General features: G+C 39.0%; 1 protein-coding gene across 7 annotated transcripts in view; it reads left to right on the top strand.

The window, feature by feature from the left end:
* Positions 1–22,399, top strand: part of TUB (TUB bipartite transcription factor) — a 132,945-nt gene that overhangs the window by 77,982 nt on the left and 32,564 nt on the right. For all 7 annotated transcript variants that reach the window (XM_054275647.1, XM_054275646.1, XM_054275645.1 and 4 more), the window contains exons 2-3: positions 18,320–18,371; positions 19,705–19,867. In XM_054275647.1, coding sequence (XP_054131622.1) covers positions 18,320–18,371; positions 19,705–19,867 — 215 coding nt within the window. The remainder of the gene's footprint in view (positions 1–18,319; positions 18,372–19,704; positions 19,868–22,399) is intronic.

Here is a 22,399-nt window from a genome sequence, read left to right as displayed (position 1 = left end):
CTGAGGGAGCCCTCAATCCCCTTTTCCAGATCACTGGTAATGGGCCACATCAGTAATGCACAAGTGATTCACTCCTTCCAGCAATGGTGCAGTTCAGTCTGGCAGGAGCTGGGGACTGCCACATTTAAATTGTTCCCAGTACATGTGTTAGATTGTTCACAGCTAGGAGTTGTTTACAGCTGGGAATCTGCCACAGCACAGTTCACAATGGGCATAAACCTTTTAATGTAGAATTCATTATCTGATCTGAAACAAGGATATTCATTTTTGGCTATTAAAATAGGACCAGCCACCTATGAGCCACCTAATCTAGGCTTTGGCTTTTCAGAACACTAAGATAATTCTTGGATCTACCAGATATATTAATTAAGAAATACTTTATTAATACCCAGAGAAACTTGGCCATGGTATCAGAACACAAAGATCATGACATTGCTAGAAGTCTGAGGCATCCTGGAAGATGCCTTTGAAATGTTGCTTATTTCAAATAATGATATACTGTAGTATTCTGGCAGTATTGATGCAGCTTGAAAAATTCTTAATTGCCTCCTTGAGGCTTGAATATCATTCTCAGATTTTGAAGATCAAGAAAAACCTGCACAGGAGAAATTTAATTGAAATTAAAAGTCCTTCCTAACTTCCTTCCTTCCTTTCCTCTGTCCTTCCTTTCCCCACTTTTTCCTTCCTGTTACTGTTCCCGAGCACCTACTGGTTTTTATTAATTTAATGTTTTTTTGCCCTAGGATTTGCAAGATGTAGGTTGTTCTGAGTAGTGTTGGAAGGAAAAAAGTTCTCTTATCCCGTGCACCTTGAGTCAGAGTGATTTCCAGATAATTCTGTTGGAAAAAATGTGAAGATATCTTTGCATAAGATGGAAAGTGAGATAAGCAAGTTCAGGTGTTCAAGTCTCTGCTCTTTGTTTCATTCTTTAGAAAGGTATTTCTAATACCTCAGTTGAGTGTCTGGATTTTCAGGTCATTTGTTGGTGTGTGCTGGGCCTGTCTCCCCAAAATTTTGTTCTGAAACTGTGGAGGTAATTAAGTTTATAAACTTTGGATTTGATAAATTAGCATTCTTTTACAAAGACTTCTGGTAAAAGAATCCAGTGGACTCTAGACTTAGAAGAAAATATTTTAAAGCTCAGGAAATTAATTTTCCTTACAATAGCTGTAGTTTCTGAAAGCTGTCCTTTCATTGATATGGTATCAAATAGTGTAAGCTATAACCAAATTGAAGGAGATAGGAAGGCAACTGGGAGCTCACTGGGAATGACTATCATGTTTATTGCTTGTTGTATTCTGTTAAAATAGAAAGGTTATGAAACAGGAGGTTTAAAACCACGCAGAATAGCTGTATTTTATCTTTAGGCTGGTATAGGCCTTTCAAAGGATGGGATAATGTGAACCTGTCTATGGCTGGATTTTTAGGAATGCTCAGATTCTGTTGAAAATACTTAATGTGGTGGAATGAGAAGGGAGGAGGAGGAGGACTATTGTGCTGCCTATTCAAAATGACAAACAGCATGTAACAGTCTAATTTTTATGTGTTCTTTGGCAAAAACAACTCCTTTTCTTCTGAAAAAGCTTATTCTGAAAAAAAAAAAAATGTAAGATACATTAGAGACACAGAGATTTTCACTGCATTGTGTGATGGACTGTAAATATGCCCAGTTGACATTATGAAACATCCTCAAAGTCAGTCTCTGTGTGTTGGGGTGAAAATTCAGCCCAAAGGGTTTTAGTTTACAGCCAGCTCTGCAATATTGCATTTGCTGTGGTCTTGGATGAACAATGCCAAACATGAGCACAAATTGCAATAAAGAGGGAACAGAAGGTTATTGTTCTGTATGGTTTTCTTTTCACTTTGCACTTGATGACATCTGTCTTGCTGCTAATTTTTCATGACATGGCTATGATACTGTTTCTGTTTTTTGTTTTCATGCCATTAGAATAGGTCTACAACTAACAGTGATCGAATCATTATTAATAAATCTCTGAGTTATTTACTTTGGGAAGTGAAGGCATCTGTTTTCTTTTTACATCGTTGAATGCCTGCCTCTGTTTCCTAATGATACTCAATACTTAAGGACACTTGTTTTCCTTGTTTCTGTGGTTCTTTCCTTTTTTGTGTGTGCCCTCTGTACCTGGCTGATGTTGGTTTTGGGAGAGCAGTTGATGTGCTGCTGGGAGAGTGCCTGGACATAGTGTGGCTTGTGCTAAATTTGTCAGTCAGTGGCAGTATTTTGTATAATCTTCCAGCTCTTCTTAAATTAAATCTTTTAATAATCACAAAACAGATAAATATTTGAGCAGGATTCCAAGTCTCTGCTGCTATCCAAGAACTGTCAGCAGCAGTCTTTCTAAAGTAGATTCCAAACTCAGGAGGAGGTCCTTCTGTCACCAGGTGGGAGAGGGGAGAGCAGAAGAGTTTCCTGGGCAGCAGCCTGCTTTGCCAGCACACAGAGCTGCAGAAGGGTGGGTGAGCAGTCTCTGGTCACTGCTGTGGGCTGGCAGCCTGGACAGACACCTGTGCACTGCCCAGTCTGACACTAGTGAAGATAAGAGATTGTGCAATGGTAGTGTGCAACGCCATCCCACAATGGTGAACACATTTGGAGGCTCTCATGCAGGAAGCTGTTCCTGTCTTATAAATTTCTAGCTTGTGCCAGCCAGCTTTCCTTCCATAATTCTGCTGAACCTCCTCACCCTGTTCCAGTTTTGGTAGGTCCTGAGTGGGCAAGAAAATGGAGCCCCCTGAGTTTGACAGAATGAAGCTGAGTGACATTCCGTGGATGCTCCTTCAGGCTGAAATGGCTCACCTTGTATCCTGCAATAAACACAAACTCATGGGTTGTGCGCTGAAGGATTAGAGCTATGAAAAATGTGCAAATAACAGTGATCACATGCTGCATCAATTAGACCTTCTGTGCAGTGGGCAATTAGTGTTTCATAAAGAAAGCAGAAGCTACACAGTCATATGTATTTATCAGAGAGGAGAAGAAAACATCTGCTGGTGTATGTTTTGATTAGACCCAAAGGGGAATCTCAACTTCACTCCTTTTTAATGGTCCAATAGCTAAAATCATTCTTTCTGCCTTACTTAAATGCATTTGGAAATAGCTTCCCAGAGTGCCTGAAGTGGTTTAATTACATCTGATATGGTTAGAAGAGGTCTCCAGCTTTGTGTGACAGCTTCTCTAGCAGAGAGGACGCATGCTCGCTGATTACACCTTTGGTTGTCTCCTTTGCCTGGCTTGCTCCTGGTGATTTACAGCGTGGCTGTGGCTCAAGAGCTCAGTGGGACAGGTCCCTTGGTGTGCTGGATGCACCTTGACATTGTGCTGGAGTGCACTGCCAGGCTTGTGTCTCGCTGCCTTGTGTCCTGCTTGGTGTGGAACTCCGTGAGAAGTTGCAAAGACAGAAATGTATTACCCCTGTGTGACTGATAGGGACCCTGCACATACAGAAACGTGGGTTTTCCAGGATGAAAACTCAGCAGCAAGGTTGGGGAAGGAATTACATTTGCTTTATCTTCCACCCTTCCTTCCCCCAAATATGATTCTCTTTTTTATTTCACTTCTATTGTTCTTTGTCAAATCCCAAGTGGGATAGTGAGAACTATGCATTAAAAAAACTTGCCCAGTCAATTTTCTTCACAATATGTTGATGGTGGAAGGAATCTTCTTGTATATATCTGTAAGAAATGGTCCTAGGATCCATATGAAGACTAGGATCTCTGCATGTTAGACAGCAGAATTCCTATAGCTGTCCTTTATAATGTTCCCTATGTGGATTCCCATTGCTCTAGTCATGTTATGGAGCTGAACCCCAAAACATTCTCTTACAGACAGACTGTTTAAAGCCTTTGCCTCTATCCAGCCACCAGCTTCATTATGAAATATGTTGCATTTAGAAATATTAACAGTCTTTCATTTTAGTTGAAATTAATCAGCTGAAGAAATTATTATAGGTATTATGAATGCATAAATCTTTCTTCATTACAAAACCAGGCAGAACCCCCTCATTATATGAATTGTCAGTGAAGGAATTTGAAGTTTGAGTGCTCTGGTCTAGTTTTATTTTACAGGACCCACAGAAATGAGAATTCTTCCTGAAACTTCCAGAGGTTCCCTGCCTTCTACAAAATGTGACATTAACATAGGTGTTTCATGAGAGATAGATAACTTTAATCCTTCTCTGAGAAAGACCCAAATATTTTAAATTTAATTTTAGTTGTATGGTATGAGCTGCTTCCTGTTCTAGGAAATTAGCAACCAAGCTGACAATCACATATTTCTGCTCACATTTTACCCTTTTATACTGAAAATATTTCATAGGAGGGAAATAGCAGGCTTACAGGTGTGTCCAGAGATAAGGCTGCACATCAGTCCCCAGTGGAGATTCCTTTTGCTGTAGTTGTTGCTAACAGGCATTCTACCAGGTGAAGTGGAATAATTAAAATGGCAACTTCAGCCAGGTATTAAAAAGATGAAAAAGGTGGTGGAAGCCCTTTCCTGTAATGGTTTGCTATGGATGTCACAGCACCTGGACAGCTCTTTGTTCAATGAAAATGTGTTACATCTTATTCTGCCAGCCTTTGCTTTGCAAGTTAAACACAAGACAGCCTCCTGGCAAGTAGGCTTGTATGTTTTTGCTGTGCCTTTCATATCCACAAAAGGTGTTGGTAAACTTTTCAGTGCAGTTTGTCAACACAACCTTTCTTTAGCAGTTAATCTGATCTACTTCAGCTGTGATCTGCTTAGTTACGTTTTTAAATGGCACACGGCAGCAAATTAGATTAGGCTTGTTTTCTTTGTTGAAAAATGGAAAGCACAAAATCCAAGACCTGTAATATCTTGAATTACCTCAGGACCTGTTTCTGTCACGCTTAAACAAATCTGCTACAAGGGCATGGCTGCATCAGTAGTGGCTCTCTAAAGCTGTGCTGGTTTAGAAATCAGAAATTGAAGTGCATTTAAACAGATTTGTTTTTTATTTTATGATCAAAACATTTGGGCTGAGAAACAATTTGTACTTTTTCTGAATACATGAAGAGTGGCATTTGCTAAATTCTACATTCTGGTTATTATTTCTATCTTGAAGCTTCTTTATTAAGTTGTAACCACATAGGAGGCAATCATTGTCACAATATAATTGAATATTAGAGATTCGTGTAAGTTCCAGATCTTGAATACACAAGTTGGAGTTCAAAGTGATACTATAGTTCATCTTCCTTTAAAAAACAAAGAAGAGAATAACACAAAATCACCCCCAAAAGTATCCAAACCCAGTGATACCCAAGTATGCTCAAACATTTAAATTATGTTTTAAGGAGGAGAATTTGTCTGTTCTATGCAGTGTGAGAGTCAGTTGGTTTTTCCTATGTTATTTCTTATCCCTGTCTTTGTGTGGGTTGATAACATGCCTGAATCTTAGAGAAAGAAGAAGAAGAAAAAGACAAGGAAAACAGATTTTGTGTTAATTGGTAAGTGAACTGCAGTATCTGTATCTAGCATGAAAGCAGCCATTGGAATTGCAGATTTGGCTATCCATTTTGTTTCTAGGAGCTGACAAATGTACAATTTGCAATCCTCTGTAATTATGAGCTGATTCTAGAGTACTGTAATTTCTACCAGTATCTAGAAGTATATAATTTGAGCATAAATTTTTGGTAGAGAATGTGCAGGGATTAGTGACACAACCTTAATGAGAATTACACAGCTTAATTCCTTGGATATGATGCTGGTATTGTGTCCTTTATCTATTTTGAGAGGTCATGTTAAACTGAAAATCTGTAGCAGTACATGAACAGCAAAGGATATTTGTGGCTTTGTGTGAGAGCTGTCCATCAGTTTATAGAACATGGTACCCCTTTTGCTTAGCCACTGGCATGTGATGAAGGAAAAAATGGATGCTTAACTTATGTAAAAACAGTTTAAAAAATAGTAGATTGAATAGATGCTGAAGTATTTTTGATCTAGTTCTTTTGGATATTTTGTTACAGTCACAAATGACAGCTGGTTGCCAGTTTAAGAAAAACAAATACTTGGAACTGACACAGCTTTTTAAATCTAATTATTTTATGTGTGCTTTGTTTCAAAGACTAGGTTATTCTTTTTGCATGTAATATATTTGTGCAAATCTTAGGAGTTTTCAAAACAGCAATAAAAAGCATCTTAGTGTCTTTTTTTGTTTTTTTTTTTATTCCTTCTTGGTTACTGTTTGGTGGCACTGTGAATATTTGACAAGCAGTTTAGAAAGCAAAGATAAAAATGAATAATTGTTTTATCAGCCATTTATTCTGCAGTTTAACATTCTGTGTGCTATAAGCTTTTATTGTGCAAATACTTAGCCATTTGAGCAGGTCTAGATGGCAATATTTATGTCCAGCATTAATAAGTTATGTTAGTTCAGGATCAGAACCCTAAAAATTAGGTGGTGTGCATATATCAGACCCTATTTGCAGACAGATTCAAATGAAGTGAAAATCATTTTCCAGAGTCTGAAATGCCTTGCCTGAGGGACTGACTTTGCTCTCAAGCTGTATCACCCAGACTATTCATGTGACAGCCTTTTAAAGCCCAGTAATTTGAAAAAGGTAGTTGCAGTTAGAAATATGAATTAGTTGGGTCATGATCATTAGCTGTTAATTTTTCAGTAATTTGGTAACTGTGTCAGCTATAAGCTGCATACTGCAGAGGAGATTTTCAGCTGGAGATCCAAGATTTTTGGGGACACAGATTCCACGTTCTCTGAAGCTGTGAGTCTGGGTGCTAGCTTGACTCCTCTGCCACAGCCTTTCTCATAATTCTCATTTCTTGCTGGCAGCACACATTTTTGCATGTTGTATACATCTCATAGAGCAAAATTGTGTGTCTTGAAAGGAATTGCTCTATCAATTAACTGCCCAACACTGAAAGAATCCAGAATTTGAGTCATACCAGTTAATGATGATAATTTTCCAGACTGTATTAAAAAAAAAGGTAGTAGTTTTCCAGTTTTTCTTTTATGTGTATATCTATGCATATATAGTTAAACATGAGGAAATAATGTTTCGTCTGGTTCCTGTTGAGACATCAAGCTGGATAGAGCAGATGATGTATCACTTTTCTCAAGTTATCTCACTTCTTAATAATGAAATGCTTTTAAAATATTTTTCCATTTATACATCACTGTAGCAAGGCATTTCACTTAGCTTTTTGCAGCACCACACAATGTACTATGAAGTGTTTTCACTTAGCTTTTTGTAGCACCACACAATGTACTGTGAAGTGTTGAGAGAATAATCCTGAGTAATTATTAGACTAAGTGATAATTTCATTGGAGGCAGTTAAAGAGAACCAGATGAAGATGATTGTCAGATGTAACAAAAATTGTCACAGAGTAGTCAAAAAGAAGTATAGTTGGGATTTTGATAATTCATAATGAAAATGGAACTAAAAATGCTGCAACAACATATACCTGACCTGTTTTAAATTTCACTAATTTATTTGAAATACTTAAAGCTGATGTGCTGAGCTAGGTGTATAAATTCAAATCAGTGAGCATAGTTAATGTTTATGAAAAACAAAGATGATTGCATTTTGTGCAATGTACATATCTTAGTATGCTACAAAAAGAGGTGTGTTGCATAAGCATACTGAGACTTACTTGATGTGACACTTCCAAGTACTTGTAAATGTAGTGAGATCATTTTGCTATTAAAAGGGCTATTTTCTTCAATTTGAAACAGAAAAAGCATGCCAGCATATTTGGGGTTAAATACAGTATAGCTAGAGTATGTAAATATGGGTTGAATGGGAGAAGTTAGGTTTTTCCCCGAGTGCATCAAAAAGTAAGAAGTTTTTTTTCCTATTACAACCTATGGCATGTGATTCTGTATAGTATCATCCCATGTTATGTGTTTCCCCTCCTGTTTATTTTCTCTCTCTAGTTATTTTTACCAGAGAAAGCAAACTCCCTTGGCTGGGAGTTACACACAGATGTGGAGAAAAAACATTTAATGTAACAAAAGGAAAGAAAAGCTGAAATGTGTTCAATGATGTTGGAAGGGGCCTTTAAAGGACACATTGGAAAACAGAGCTAGAAAATTGGCTTTCCCTGTACACAGACAAGGTGGGTTCACAGCTGCAGCAAACTCTGACTGTGTTGTAAAGTTTTTCTGCTGCTTCTTAGGTCTTGAGAATAGATTCCATTTACCACACTTGGTTGCACACAGAAGCAAAGGAAAGGGATTAGCTTAGTTTTGAAATGGAGAACAATGCTCTTCAGGTTGTTTACTCACAGGATCATCTTCACACAAGGAACTGATAAATTGGAAGATTAAATATGTAGCTTGTTTTGAAATTATCTTTGAATGCCATAGACATCACCAGGATTGAATACTTATGTCTCACTAAAGGGGAGGAAAATCACCATCCCAGCCTTATTATTACTATGGTTTTCTAAGATTTATTAAAATCTGAGAAAGAGTCTCTTTCTGTGCAGGCACTGTGTATGCACACTGTGAAAATAATCCTCTGTCTTCAGGAGTTTATAATTAAAAATCCCAGCCTGGAGGGATTTATACATATGCATCTTTTTATGCACGTGAAGTTACTGGCAACATTCTCATGAGATTGAATTCATGGTTTTGGGGATTCAGGGCCCAGGAATGAGGATCAGGCTGTATGGAATACCTCATCTGCATACACTGCTGTTAGAAGCAATGACTTAGTTTTCATTGTAGGGAACAAAATAGAGGCCAAATGGTGTTTGCTACTTTTGACAGCCATCAACATCTTGCCAGTTTTGAAATCCCTATCCATGTACTTGGGCACCAGGATCTGACAAACTCATTTTCTTCTGAAAATACTGTCCAGAATTGTCAATATTTGCTACTAGTGTAGATGGTAATACAGAGAAAGAACTCAAACCAAAATGAAAAATCTGCTTTCCTCAGTTCCAGCAAAAGAGTACTAGGTTGGATTATAAAGATAGTATGTGTGGGGTGGAAAAGTGACAAAATATTTTGTTTCACGGTTAGTATTTATAATGAAATGACATGTCTTCCCTTAGAAACTGTATTCCATAGAAACTGTAAAACCACCTGTAAAAAGGAAAAGGGAGCCTAGCTGTTTCAATTCACTAGCATCTATCAGAGTTACAATTCTTGCTGCATTTTTGTTCAGTTTTGATTGTTAGAGCAGCAAAGGTAAACTGGGTAATCTCTTTCACCTTCATGTTTTCAGTAAATGGGTAGCTTAATTTTACTATTGCTTTAAAAACCCAGTAAATACAACTCCATCTTTTTCCTAAACACATGCACAGGCAGTGGGATCCATTAATACTTTGCTGCATTAGTGAATTACCTCAAATCTAATCCATTTCAGCAGCAACATGTTTGATCTACATATTCATGCCTGTGTTTGCATGCCTGCTGCAGGGAGAAACATTGCTGAACACCTGCAGCAGTGACCCTATCGTTGGCATCAGTGTTTTGTTTGTTAAACACTTCACCATTAGGCTATTCTCTTAAAGGCCAGCATTGTTTCTGGGTTAATTACTGTACCTGTGAGGCTTCATTCTTGCTTCACAAAGGTGTTTCCAAGAGGGGTTAAGACTTGTTTGTTACTCTCATTTTACAGGTGTCTTGGAAGGTTTCACTGTTGGATGTACAATAGGGTGAGTGGCTGCCAACTGGACAGAGCCATGTTCCATAGAACAGGTAGAGGACAGGGAGGGAAGGGAGCCAGCAGTTATCTTGTGCAGGTTTTCTCTTCATCACAGTGGCTCACAGTGTTTTCCACATCAAAAAAGCAGAGGTCTGATCTGGGTGACACCTTTTACCTGGTCAGCAGTAATGGGATGGGAGAATCATTGTGGTCCAGGCAGGGAACTCTTGTTCTGCAGTGTATGTATGTGTAAGTGCTGTCTCCTTATCCAGACAATACTTTTCCCTAGTTTCTGCTTGTTTAATGTACTGTTTGTTGTGGTTGGGTGCTTTGTACATTAAGGGGGTTGGTTTGTTTGTGCATATATTTTAGTTTTAAGTTTGTGCATATATCTCAGTTTTAACAGCTGAGCTTGGCTGGGTTTGGGTACTAAGAGAGAAACCTGGCTGCTCGGGCTGGATCTTTCCAGTGCTGGCAGCGATGTGTTTTCGATAAAGGCACTTCCTGAAAGTCATGTCATTTGTCATCTGGATCCATCTGCATTGCAGGTACTGTATCTCCAGGTCACAGTGGGGGATTTTTTTCCTTCACAATTTGCTCCTGTTCATGTACTTCTCGTCAAGCTACTTTAAATACAATTTTAGCATAGATCACCCAAAGGCTATTGTGTTTTACTGCTCCATCTTTCATGTTTATTAAATTCACCTGTCTCTTTTGGGACATAGATTCCTTCTCTTATGTTTTGTTCAGAGTTTGTGTGTGTTGAGGGAGGGCGAGAAATAACCCAGCTCTTGCAGTAGGTGATGTTTTCATTACCTGCATTTTACTGCCATATGCTATCTTGTTCAGTTCTGTGTAATTGCAGAGAATGAATCTGTACAAATATTAGTTCAACTGATCTTTCCAGGGCAGTAGTGGCAGCCCTGTAGTTCAGTTATTTAAAACATGCAATGTGCTGTAGGGAATAGTTTTGCTTTTCATCTCACCAGATCTTTTCCTGGCTGCTTATCATCCTCACTGAAAGCTGTCAGCCTAGGCATTTCAGGTCCTAAACTGTAGTTTCTTTTTTTTCTGTGACTGCAGTTTTATTCTGATTTTACTCAAAGCTGGATCTCATTACTTCAAAGCATATCTGAAATATCTGCAGAACTCCTGTTTTTCCCTTCAGCACTGAGAGTCTATTGGGTTATTTGCTCAGTGAATGGTCAGTGTTAGTTTTAATATGTCCTGTAATACATCTGCATCTAAAAATGTATTTTACCTGACACCGACCCAGCTGCAGGACCTTGCTCTTGGCCTTGTTTAACTTCATGAGGTTCATACAGCCCCAGCCTGTCAGGGTCCCTAAGGATGGCATCCCTTCCCTCCAGCGTGTCACACACCACACAGCTTGGTGGTGTTGGCAGATTTACTGAGGGTGTCCTTGATCCCACTGTCCATGTCAGAACAGCTCCACTAGTCCCAGTACTGACCCTGGGAATGTCACTGCAGGCTGGTCTCCACTTGGACACCAAACCATTGACCATGACTCCTTGACATTCACCATGAGTGGGACCATCAAGCCAATTCCTCATCTGTGAGGGCTCTATCTATTAAATCCATGCCACTGCAGTTTAGAGGCAAGGGTGTTGTGCAAGACTGTGTCAAATGCTTTGCAAAAGTTCAGGTAGATGACATCTGTGCCTCTTCCCTCATCCACCAGTGCTGTAGCCCTGTCACAGCAGGCCACCAGATATTTTAGGCATGATCTGCTCTTACTGTTGCCATGTTTGTTGTCACCAACCATCTCATTTTCCATGTGCCTGAGTTCAATAGGAACTTCCCTGGACCGCCACATCTCCTCAAGTATGATGGGTGGTGGCTTAGCTCCTCCTTCTGACAGTTCTCTCAGGACTGAGGATGCATCTCATCAGGTGCCGTGGACTCCTGCACCTCCAGCTGCCTGAGATGGTCTCAAACCCGGCTTTCTCCTATGGAGAGCAGTCCTTCATTCCCCTGGCCCCTGCATTTCCCTTCTGCACTCAGGCTGTGTGGCTGGAGCACTTGCTAGTGAAGTCTGAGTCAAAGAAGTCTCCGAGTACCTCAGCCCTCTCCATGTCCCAGGTAACCAGGTCTCCCATTTCCTTCTGGAGAGGGCACATGTTTTCCCTCATCTTCTTTACTCAGCAGTGTACTTACAGAAGCTTGTGTTGCTGTCCTTGACATCTCTGGCCAGATTTAAGTCTATCAGGGCTTTAGCTTTCCCAACCTGATCTCTGGCAATTGTGTGGCCATGCTGAGGATTTGGCTGGAGTTAATCTTAACAATTATCTACATGGAATTAAGGAAAAAAATATGAATGTGTTCCTGTTGTTACATTTGCTCTCAGTTAATCTGCAGAACTGTTGCCAGACATAATGAGTGTCATAAATCTTAATGTACAAAGGACATTTAGATAAACCTTACTGGAGCAAATAGTACCAACAACCTTTCAGGAAGGTCTCATTAATTTGCTGATTTTTAAAATAGTTTGCCATCCAGGTTTTGAGAAGAAAATAATGCGTTTGGTTCTGTAATTATTTGTGTAACTGCAAATGCAGTCTGCTATCAGCCATCTGCCCTGCAGGCATTACTTTCAGTGCCATTTGGATCATCAGCACAGTGTATGATTCTCTGCATCTTCTGTTGTGTGGCTGGCTTGGTGCTGATACTTCTTTCACAAATCTGTTTCATGTTTCTGCCTTTTTTTCCTTATCCTTTTCCTTATTATTTTCAGTCTTTTTAGAAGTCTTCTGCACAGGCAGAAGAGGTGATGCCGTACTCCTGGACTGGCATGCTTTTATTTATTATGTGAGAGTCACAGTGAAATACTTTATTCCTCTGAAGCTTTGTCTAAAGAAATGCAATTTCCATTACTGCAGGAGTTCCTGGTATCTGTAGTTTCCTGGTCAGTTCAGTGACTGAGAGGTGGCCTGTAAGGGTAGGTTGTTGCCCTCTCTGCCCTCTGAACGTGGCATAGGAGGAATCCAAGTGCTGTTGTTGCTTATCTTTGCAGTAGAAGGGCACAATAATATTCAGTGTCCTTGGGTTGCTCCTCAATATCCAGACTTCTGCTGGTTTAGGTGACCCAGCAAAGCAGTCACTCATTTTACTGTAAAGAGAGGGCTGCAGGTTTTCCTGTAAATCAGATGACTGAGCAGCTGCTTTAGGGTCAGAAAGCCTTGATGATTCCTAGCATGAGGAGAGCCCTTTCAGAGTGCTTTATCTCATTTGTAAGTCTTTGATTAGCCTATGTGCCTGATACAATAATGTTCTCCCAAGTGGCTTCTGGTGTGCTCAGTTTGTGGGCCAGCAGGTCTTGTTTTATGTGGGGACTTGCAGGTGTGGGGATTTGCAGGTGTTGGCATTTCTGCTGACTTCACTGCTTGGGAGTTGGTTGAATTTCCCTTGTTTGAAGACCCTAAATGTGTGCCATGCCCCCCAGAGCATGAGTTCAGCCTGCAGGTCCCTAACCCCATTAATGGCATTTACAGCAGCATTTCATCAGTGCTGCAGGAAAGCTCATTCTTAAGGACTTAACAGTAACATTATTGAGAGCAGTTGGGCTTTATGGAACTGCAGAGACTTTACAGAGATTAAGAGAAGTGTAATTGGGTGAATATGACAGATGGTATCCAGTCAGCCAAGTGCTATCTCTTTACAGGAATTTTATTTCCTGTTTTTGGAGACTGTAATATTCAAATGGCACATTACACCCATTCTTGTTCTTTTGAGTCTGTTGTGCTCTTAAGGATCCCATAACCTGTTTGTCTTGACACAGCAACATAGCAGCTTTCTGCACAGCAGGAGTGCATGGAAAAGATCTCAGTGATCTGGAAGATTAGTCTGGTATGGTGTATTTTTTTTCTTTCTATCTGGTTTGATAATCGATTGTTTTTTGAATTGAAGTTCACAATATGGCAGAAGAAACTCAAGATGAAAATACCCCCTCTAATTTTCCATTTGCTTCTGGTTCAGTGTTCTAAACGGGAGGAACAATTTCTTATCTAATTCTTCATCTGTTATAATGTGAACTGTTTGTTTCAGGAATTTTCTCTGCCTATGTATATTCATTTTGCTTGTGCAAAGGTCTGTGATTTCACACACAGTTTTTGGGTGCTGCTGTTAGTAATATATTATAAAGCAACAAAAAGAGGAAATACAAGGGTGACACTTTTCAAACAGCATGTTAAAGTTTAGTGGTCGTATGAGTCTGCTTGTTTGACCAGCTGCATGTTTCGGTGCTGGACTGTAAAGATGTGCTAGGTGAGATTTTGGACCTTTGTCCTGGTAAAAAAAGTTATTTTCATAGAAAATGTTCTCTAATGAAGCAGTGTCAGGAAGGAACAAAAGCATTGCCTTGTTCATCAGGCAGAAGCAATAGAGCTGCTTTACTGTGGCAGACTTTTTCTTTAAAAAAAACCCTTAAATAAAAGCAGTGACTACATGCATCTTGGACATTCTAATTAGAAACATTTCTTCTTGATTGTTTTTTCTTGCAATGGCTTCTTGAAATACAAGCAGTTTGCATTTTCAAAGAGCAAAGGCGAAGTACGTGCTGTAAAAATAGTTATTTGAATTAAGTCTTCTCAGATTTTACTTTAACTGAAATCACCTCATGTGGAATTACAGTAAAAATTTAGCAAGATATTGACTTATAGAATCTTCTGCCTTCATCTCATCTCAGTAAAGTGTGGAGCTTTCTGTAATCATGAAGTTCCATCCTTAAAGCCCAATTGGTCTTGGGTTGCTCATGAAATTTTTTTTAAGGAACAGACATTATTAAAAGCTTAGAATACTAAAATTCGTTCACATGTTTTCATCTTTGTTATGACATGCAGTACTTTAGTAAGCCTGGCTTACTATAAATTGAATTCAGTGTTGAAACTGTTTCTGCAAAATAGATTTTGTGTCTTAAAAGGGTGGTATGAAAAAATAATACTTTGACTAAAATGTGATTTTACTTTTAATGTTTTACCCTTTAAAAAACAGGAGTTGAGATGTTTGACTCAAATGCCTTTATTGAAATTTTAAAATAATGCTATCTAAAATAATACTTAAATCTCTGTGGGCCTTGGTCCAAGCAACTGATAGGAATCTTTACAATAGGCTTGACTTCATAAACCCAGCACTAGTAACTTCTAAATGGACAGACTGTTCAGGTTCTGTATAGAAGGATGGTTTTTTCCTGAATCTGCTAGGAAATATATCCAAGCTCTGAATTTGGACTAGACTATTACTGCAGAGCTGAAAGGCTGTTTACAATATTATGTATAGTGTAAAATTGCTTTTTGTTTTAAGTGGGTCAGAGCTATAGCCAAAATGCCAGGCAGATGCATGATCCTTGATCTAATAGCAGCAAAAATTAATCTTACTGGATCTTCAGGATACTTCAGTGTGCTGAGCAGATTGCTAATATGTATGCATGCTCTTCAATAATTCAATTTTCATGAATTATAAAGTTATATTTCTTTATTAAATCTGACTGAGTTTCATGGTGCTCCTGGGATTTTCTAGCATCACATCAAACATGTAGGCAGAATTGTTCTAACAGCCTCTCTCCCTCTCTCTCTGAGATTATTTCCTGCCATCTTTCAGTCACAGTTTTTCTGCTGTATTGGGCCTTTAGTTTCTGACCATCCCAGTTATTTGGACCAGAGTGCAATGAAAAGACTGGGCAGGACAGGCTGGGTCCTCACCATGTGTACAACCCTTCCAGAGGGATGAGCAATTGATTCCTGCTCTTTTGAGGAAGGGCAAAGGCTGTGCTTCTGCTCACACACTTTTGTGTTTTCCAAAGAAATAAAAGGCAGAAATCCAGAGCTGGATTTCAGCTCTTGGACCCTGGAGCATCCGAGAGAATGCCAGGTGCTGTGGTGAGATGATCTGCTAAATCTTTCTGCAAGGACTCAGTGAAGGGTGAGAAGAAGGGTCAGTGGCACTTACACACTTCATCTCAGAGTCCTCTGCAGATGTTTTTCAAGGGAGCAAGAGTGAGGGCCTGATGGAATTGCTATGGAAACAGAGCTTATATTATTTATTTATTTACTTACTTATTTATGCATGCATGTATTTAAACCCTGACTTCCCTTAATGGCATATTTTGGAAGGCACCCAGTTTCAGGAGACTTTGTTCATTGGAAATTGGGGAATGTGAAATGTTGGCTGCTGGTCAGCAGCTCCAAGGTCCAGCAGTTCTGCAGAGAACTCTGACAAAGTACAGTCTGAAAGTGCTCTGTTGTTGTAGCAGAATATATAGGCTAAATTGAACCCTTTTTGTATTTGGAGTTGCATAAGTGTTATTAGACATGAAGAAAGGACAGAATGCAGCTTTGCAGTGATACTGGAACTGAGTAACTGTTAAAATAGATAGAGTTGGTGGTAATAATGCCTTTTTTAACATTATCCTGTGAAGGATTCAGAAGAGTGGTGGGGGCAAGGCATTCTCATACCAGTCCAGCATCCTTGGTGTCAGTGAAGAAAGCTGGAATTCAGTTTTGTTTGTTGAATGTTAAATGCGAGGTTTGTCATTTATGCATGCCTAAAAAAGGTTGTGGAAAACTACTCAGAACTTTATTAAATATGAAGTGGATAAGAACAGAGCTGGAAGCCCCAGATGACATTGTCATCTGGTTTTCAAGGTATGCTGCTCTCAGTCTCAGCTTTGATTGCATATATTCAGAAGCTTTAAAAAAAAGTCTTGCAGTAAGAAGGACAATGTGGAGAGGTGTTTTAGCATTGCAACATCAATAGTTTTTGGATGGAGTTTTATATTTTTTTGGCAGCCCTCTGGTGTATCTGATAGCTGCTTTGCATTCCTGGAATGCTAAATGCAAATCTGTTTGGTGTTATTTAAACTGCCATGTTTACCATGCTACAGCTGGGCATTAAGAGACATACAGGAGCTGTGCCTGAACCTGAATTTGCCTTGTTGTGGCTTCCCATGCAGGCACAGGACATTTTCCTGCCCCCATATTCCCTGCAGTGTATCATGCCAGGACATGGATGCTGGGATGGTGTATGCATTGCTGTCTATGCAGTTCTAGGGGTCTCTGTTAGCATCATTGCATGGTTTTGGCTTTTTCTCAGGCATTGTCTGAAATGAGGAGGATTTGTTCAGGCCATCGAGCCTGAAACTTTACACTAAAGCATCTTTTACTCAATTTTTTGTCCGAAAATCTCCGTTAGGGTAGTTCTGCTTTTTGGCAGTGCAGCTAATACTGCTGCAGCCATAGTGAAACACTCTTCTGCAAACCTGATATTGTATACCATGGAGGAATGTGTGTCTTCCTTTTATAACTTCTGCAATTTATAAAATGAAGTATGCTTGGTGTAAAGCAGAACATTGTTATGACTGTGAGGGGTTTTTTTCTTTAATCTTTTTTGTGGAGTATGGGCAATGCATTACTTCTACAGGAGATGGTAATTTCATACCTGAGGTACTTGAACAGCACAGTTTCAATCTGTGGAACATCAGCCTTTTGTAGCATATAACCTAATAAAAATTGTAAAAGCCTGATTCCACCAGAAATGCTTAATTATAGGTCTTTGATAATGCTGGCATAGGAAAGGGGGCATTATGCATGCCTTTATTAGCTGTTCTAACTCTACTAGTGTTACTGTCTCCTAAAGACTGTGAATTAATACATGAGATTCACATTTTAATGCAATTTCCATTGCAGTACTGTTGGTTTGTATGTAGGTCAGAATCCAGGTTTGTTTGTCCTGGATCTTTTTTTTTTTTGCTCTTTTTGATTGTTAAGAGTGAGATAAGAGAAGAGGCTAACATTTTATAAAAGTGTATTGTAGGATAAAATTAATTTTCCTTGTAAGAAGCTATTGTTTTTGTTCTATAACACTATTTTCCCTGTAGATGACCTATTACTGTTTAAAAGATTCAATTATCTATGTTCAATGTTTAACTGTAGTGTCCTTACAATAGAGACCTTTGTTCTCCAGAAAAATAAAGCCTAGTCAGTAGTTTGCTAAAGTACTTTGCAAAAATAGCTTTTTGATTTCAATGCCATTCTTTAATATCTAATTAATGAAAATGATTGAATGCACAGGAGCATTCAATGCTCCCAACAAGCAACAATTAGCAGAGAGAAATATGGCACTGAGCAATGCTGTTCATCTTGCCTACCTCTAAATGTTGAAGTGTGTGGCAGTAAGTGTGACTTCTCAGGAATAAATATCCAGGAATATTCAGGAATACATTATGGTTTTCAGTGTGCAAAAGATTAGGTGGTTAATTTTCCTACCATAATTTTAAATACTACTGAGTTGCTAAGCAGTTCACTTACACTCCTCCCTTTTTCTAGACTTTATATGTAATTTTTCAATTTCAGTGCCCTATGCATTGATGTTTTGCATTAGAAGAGAGTGGAAAAGAAACCAAGCTGTAGACAGTGGATTTTTGCATTTCTTTCTGAGCTGCCTGATTATATATTTTTGTTGAAGTTTGTGTGAGCCAGAGGTTTGCAATTTTTTGTGGACTGTATTTAAATCCTCTGAAGTCAAGTCTTTTCAGTTAGGGCAGGCACACTTTTTTGTATGGATAAGTCCTGTGAGAGTTTCCTCCACTGGGTGCTGTTAGGTGTTGTTTTGAGTCATAAATTTGTTCCAATTATGTACTCTTTGTCTTTGCAGTGTTCTGGATGATGAGGGGAGCAGCCTGCGTCAGCAGAAGCTTGACAGACAGGTAAGATTTTGGAGGAGGACCTTGCTCCCTAAAGTCTGAATCCTGGAGTAGTGAAAACACTGATAATTCACAGAAAATTGCATCCTCTGATAGGGTGATACAGAAGAGAGATCTGTGGAGGCTGAAGTTAACTCACAAGTCTTCCATTAAAATTTGTCTTCTGCCTGTGGTTTGAGTGATTTCCGCTGCCTTGGACTTGTTTTAAGCTGTTGTACAATGTATTTATTACCCCCCGATGGAGCAGTCACACCAGCCAACAGAGGTTAACCACAAAGTTTTTTTTCAGTGGATTTAGCTCTTGTGGCTGTAACCTAGTGGCCCTGTGTGCTATGTTGCCTGTTTTCTGACTGCATTCCTACATGCCTTGTGCAAGGGAGTCAGAATATGAAATCTGAGGGAATTGTGTCATCACATTTTAATGGGAGTTGAGGTTTCTGATTTTACTTTGATTTCTGTGGTCCCCTTCTCAAAAAATGTTGTCATTTTTATAGTTAAACCTTGTGAGAAATTTTATCCTTTTCTATTGCCACTATTTCATCAGCTTGCATGTCTAACAGCATCTCATTTTCAAATTCAAGTACTATTTATGCCATAATCCTGTGCTTAATTCTGATTGTGGTGGAGTCATGTTGAGGTGTTAACACAATTTAGGGAGCTGAAAGAGTTCACTCTCCATTTTTATTCCTCAGTTTTATTGCATCTCCTTCCTAGAAGCTAAAATATCAGTGTACAGAAGCAAGAAAAAGGTAAGGTAATAGATGAATAAAATTAACAGTTTAGTTCTCTGAGGTGGTGGAATAGGGCTCAAATAAGGTCCCTATGGTGCCACTGGATGCCAAAGGTCTTTGTTTTCACCAGGTCTAGCTGAGAAATTTAAGTGTTTAATTAAAGTTCCTCTATTATAGCTGTTAAATTAGGCTTGTGTCCAGTATTATCACTCAATTCTAGTTTGCAATTACCTGCTTTTAATTTACAGAAACTGAAATTGGCATCTCTGCCTCGTGCCCTTGCTTACCCTCCCATTGCTTCACAGCCAGTATTCTCACACTGTTGTTTTCCCAAGGGTTATTTCCAAGCAAGCTCTGACAGCTGGTGGGCTGCTCAGAAAGATGTATTTTAATTATTTGCTGTTTTCAGCAGAAGGTGTTTCAGCAGTGGGCTGGTTGTGGTGGTTTTTTGGAAAGGTTTCCTGTATCCCGACGTCCCAATCTCCTGCCTGCCAAATGCCGCCGCTGTAGAGCTGGGGAAGGGGTAAAGCTGACCATGGTTTTCCAGGGTAGGATGCTGCTGTTTGGAGGGCAGTAACAGATGCTTTTCTCTGTCTTTTCTCCAGAGAGCACTGCTGGAACAGAAGCAGAAAAAGAAGCGCCAGGAGCCACTGATGGTTCAGTCCAATGTGGACAGCCGGGCAAGGACGCGCAGGATGAAACATTCGGAGGAGCAGGCCCCGCTGGTTGAATCCTATCTCAACAGCAACAGCAGCACCATATATCATGGTACAGAATGCCACCTCCTGCAGCTGTATTTGCTCAGAGTCCTCATGTCGTGCTCATTTTATGCTCAGGAGAACAAATGCTCTCGTTTTGCATGTTTTAGTATAACATTGATATCCTTCACTTGGGATAAAACCATCAGAATTTGCAATTGTAGCCTAACAGGAGGGAGCAAGGTACCTAGCTGCCATTTCAGTGCTGAACTGGGAAAGAGACAGCTTGTCCCTTCTGCCATGGCTATTTAAGTGTCTTCAGACTTGGTTCCTAAGTAGAGCTGATGGGTTCCACTCTGAATGTTCCTCTGCACGTAATTTTGCTTAAACCTAACAGAGGCAATGACAAATGTGAAACCTATTAACTAAGTTCAGCTAGGACTGAATATAGTAATTTTAAAGATTCTATGTTTCTCCAAAGTCCATTAAAACAGGTAGAGAAGAACATTTCAAACTCATACAATGTCTCCATTTTCTCATTAAAGATTACAGGATCCAGTAGGAATAGAGTCACTTAAGGCATCACACCCATAGGGGAAAAAAATTATAATGTAATTTCTTTTCAAAGACATTAATAATCAGAAATAAATCCTAAGGAAACCAGGCATTATTTACTTCTGTCCTCACATTGCCCATGCTTTTTGGCCCTCTAAAATGGTATGTGTGTACTTTTCCTCAGGATTTCCTAAAGGGAAGCTTGGGTAATCCTTGTCCAAAATTTGACTCTTGTAGATATCATTCCAGGTTGGTAACACCTCCCAGATCTATAGAGAGCAGTAATTTTCCAGTTTTCTTGTTTTGCAGATCATTAAGTTGAATGTAATTCATAAGGGAATTCATAAGCTTCAATAGCAAAAGGCTTCCTTCCCTGACTATTGATGAGTTTGTGGGACAGGAGCTGAATCAGTATCTACTGATATTGATTGGGAATGCAGCTGGCTGATTTCTGGCTGGCAATGGTGTTAGGTGGGAGAGTACTTTGGTTTTGGGGTTTACACATTAAATCTTAATATGCTTTTGTGAATCTAACTCTGTTAAAGAACCAAAACCAACCAGTATCCTACTCTTATATAAACAAAAATTTAACCCAGCATTCAGTTCAAATTTCTGTCAGTTTTACTCATGTGCTGGACTATTTGTCTCCCTGTTGTTTTGTTTTCACTTGGTGGTTTTGTTTTCCATAAGAACAAGGTGGGTATTTAGTATACAATAACAAATTCTGCTCTGAGAAGTGCAGGTTTCAGAGTCTTTCCTCCTGGTTAGCAATTGGTGGAATTTTTTAGCTGATTACAGCTACAGAATTTACTGTTAGAATCTGGAAATTACATTGTTTAAATGTTGAGATTTTGGTAATAATGGGCCTTTTAAATCTTTTTTCTATAAGCAAATAGGATACCATAAGTGGTTTCAGATGGAGAATTATTTTTTCAACTTAGTATTATTTTAATTACTTTTTTCTATTAAATATTAAATAGTAACATTTCTCTTTGCTGCCTGTTTCTCAGGGTCTGGGATGTAATTTTTAAAGATTAAACTGAATGGCTTTCTAGTCTAAATCAAAATATTTGATTTAGCACAAACATTTAGTGTGTTTATTTTTTAATCAGACAAAATAGAAATTTTCTCTTTTTCCTCTTACACTCAAGAGTTTATCAAAGGTACAAAGCTATTCTGAGAAATAATATAGCAGAGAGATAGTGCTGTTTACTAAACCCCTTATATTGCCAGTTGATCAAGGTTTTAATTTTCACAAATCTGAGAAAAAGATATTATCATCACATAATTGGTAACAAATTTCATATATGTACTAACTGAGTTAAATTGCACACCAATTTGCACCAGAGTGGATTTTCTGAAGTGAGATTAACTGTGCTCTTAAGGTAAAAGTGACCCTTCCTGTCATGCTATACCACACCATTCATTGAAATACTTAGATTTATTCTCCCTAAATCAGTTTGTTCTAAATTTGTCTCTCAAACCCTTTTAATATTTCACAAGGTTTCAGAGAAGCAAAGAAATATAATGTTTCTCATATTCAGCATGACATTTGTTAATCCCTTGGGACAGCTCTCCTTGCAATAAACCATGCAGTTTGCCAGAGCCAGCTTAAAAGAATTTAATTACTTAGTAGGGTGTTTTATTGCCTTGTAAAATCCTTTGTTAGGCACGTTGCTTTTGAAAATATTACAAGAACTCTCGAAGTGTCCTTTTTTGGTGTGGCCTTCTCTGGGAATGTGCTTAATGTCTTCCCCAGTTTGCAGGGAACATTTTGGGGTTTGATGACCATTTTTAACTGTGGCATTGAGCTTCAGGGCTGGCAGGTTTTTTTTTCCCCTTCAATGAAAACATTTGTATGTGGCAGTGTCGGATGCATGAGACAGCTGGGCTGTTTCTAAAGAACTATTCTGCTCTTTTCCGTTCATTTGTGGCTGTTATGGGCATGCTGATTCCAAATTGAGAATGGCTCTTTGATGGGACTTGATGCTCTACTGAATGAACTACACTGCTTGGATGAGCATGTTTGTGAAATCAATTCCTGTGC

This window comes from Melozone crissalis, unplaced genomic scaffold (genome assembly GCF_028551555.1).
Source record: "Melozone crissalis strain CALT ecotype California unplaced genomic scaffold, PUWL_Pcris_2 ptg000018l_1, whole genome shotgun sequence".
NCBI lineage: Eukaryota > Metazoa > Chordata > Aves > Passeriformes > Passerellidae > Melozone > Melozone crissalis.
The sequence above is the reverse complement of the archived record's forward strand: the minus strand, read 5'-3'. Positions and strand labels throughout refer to the sequence as shown.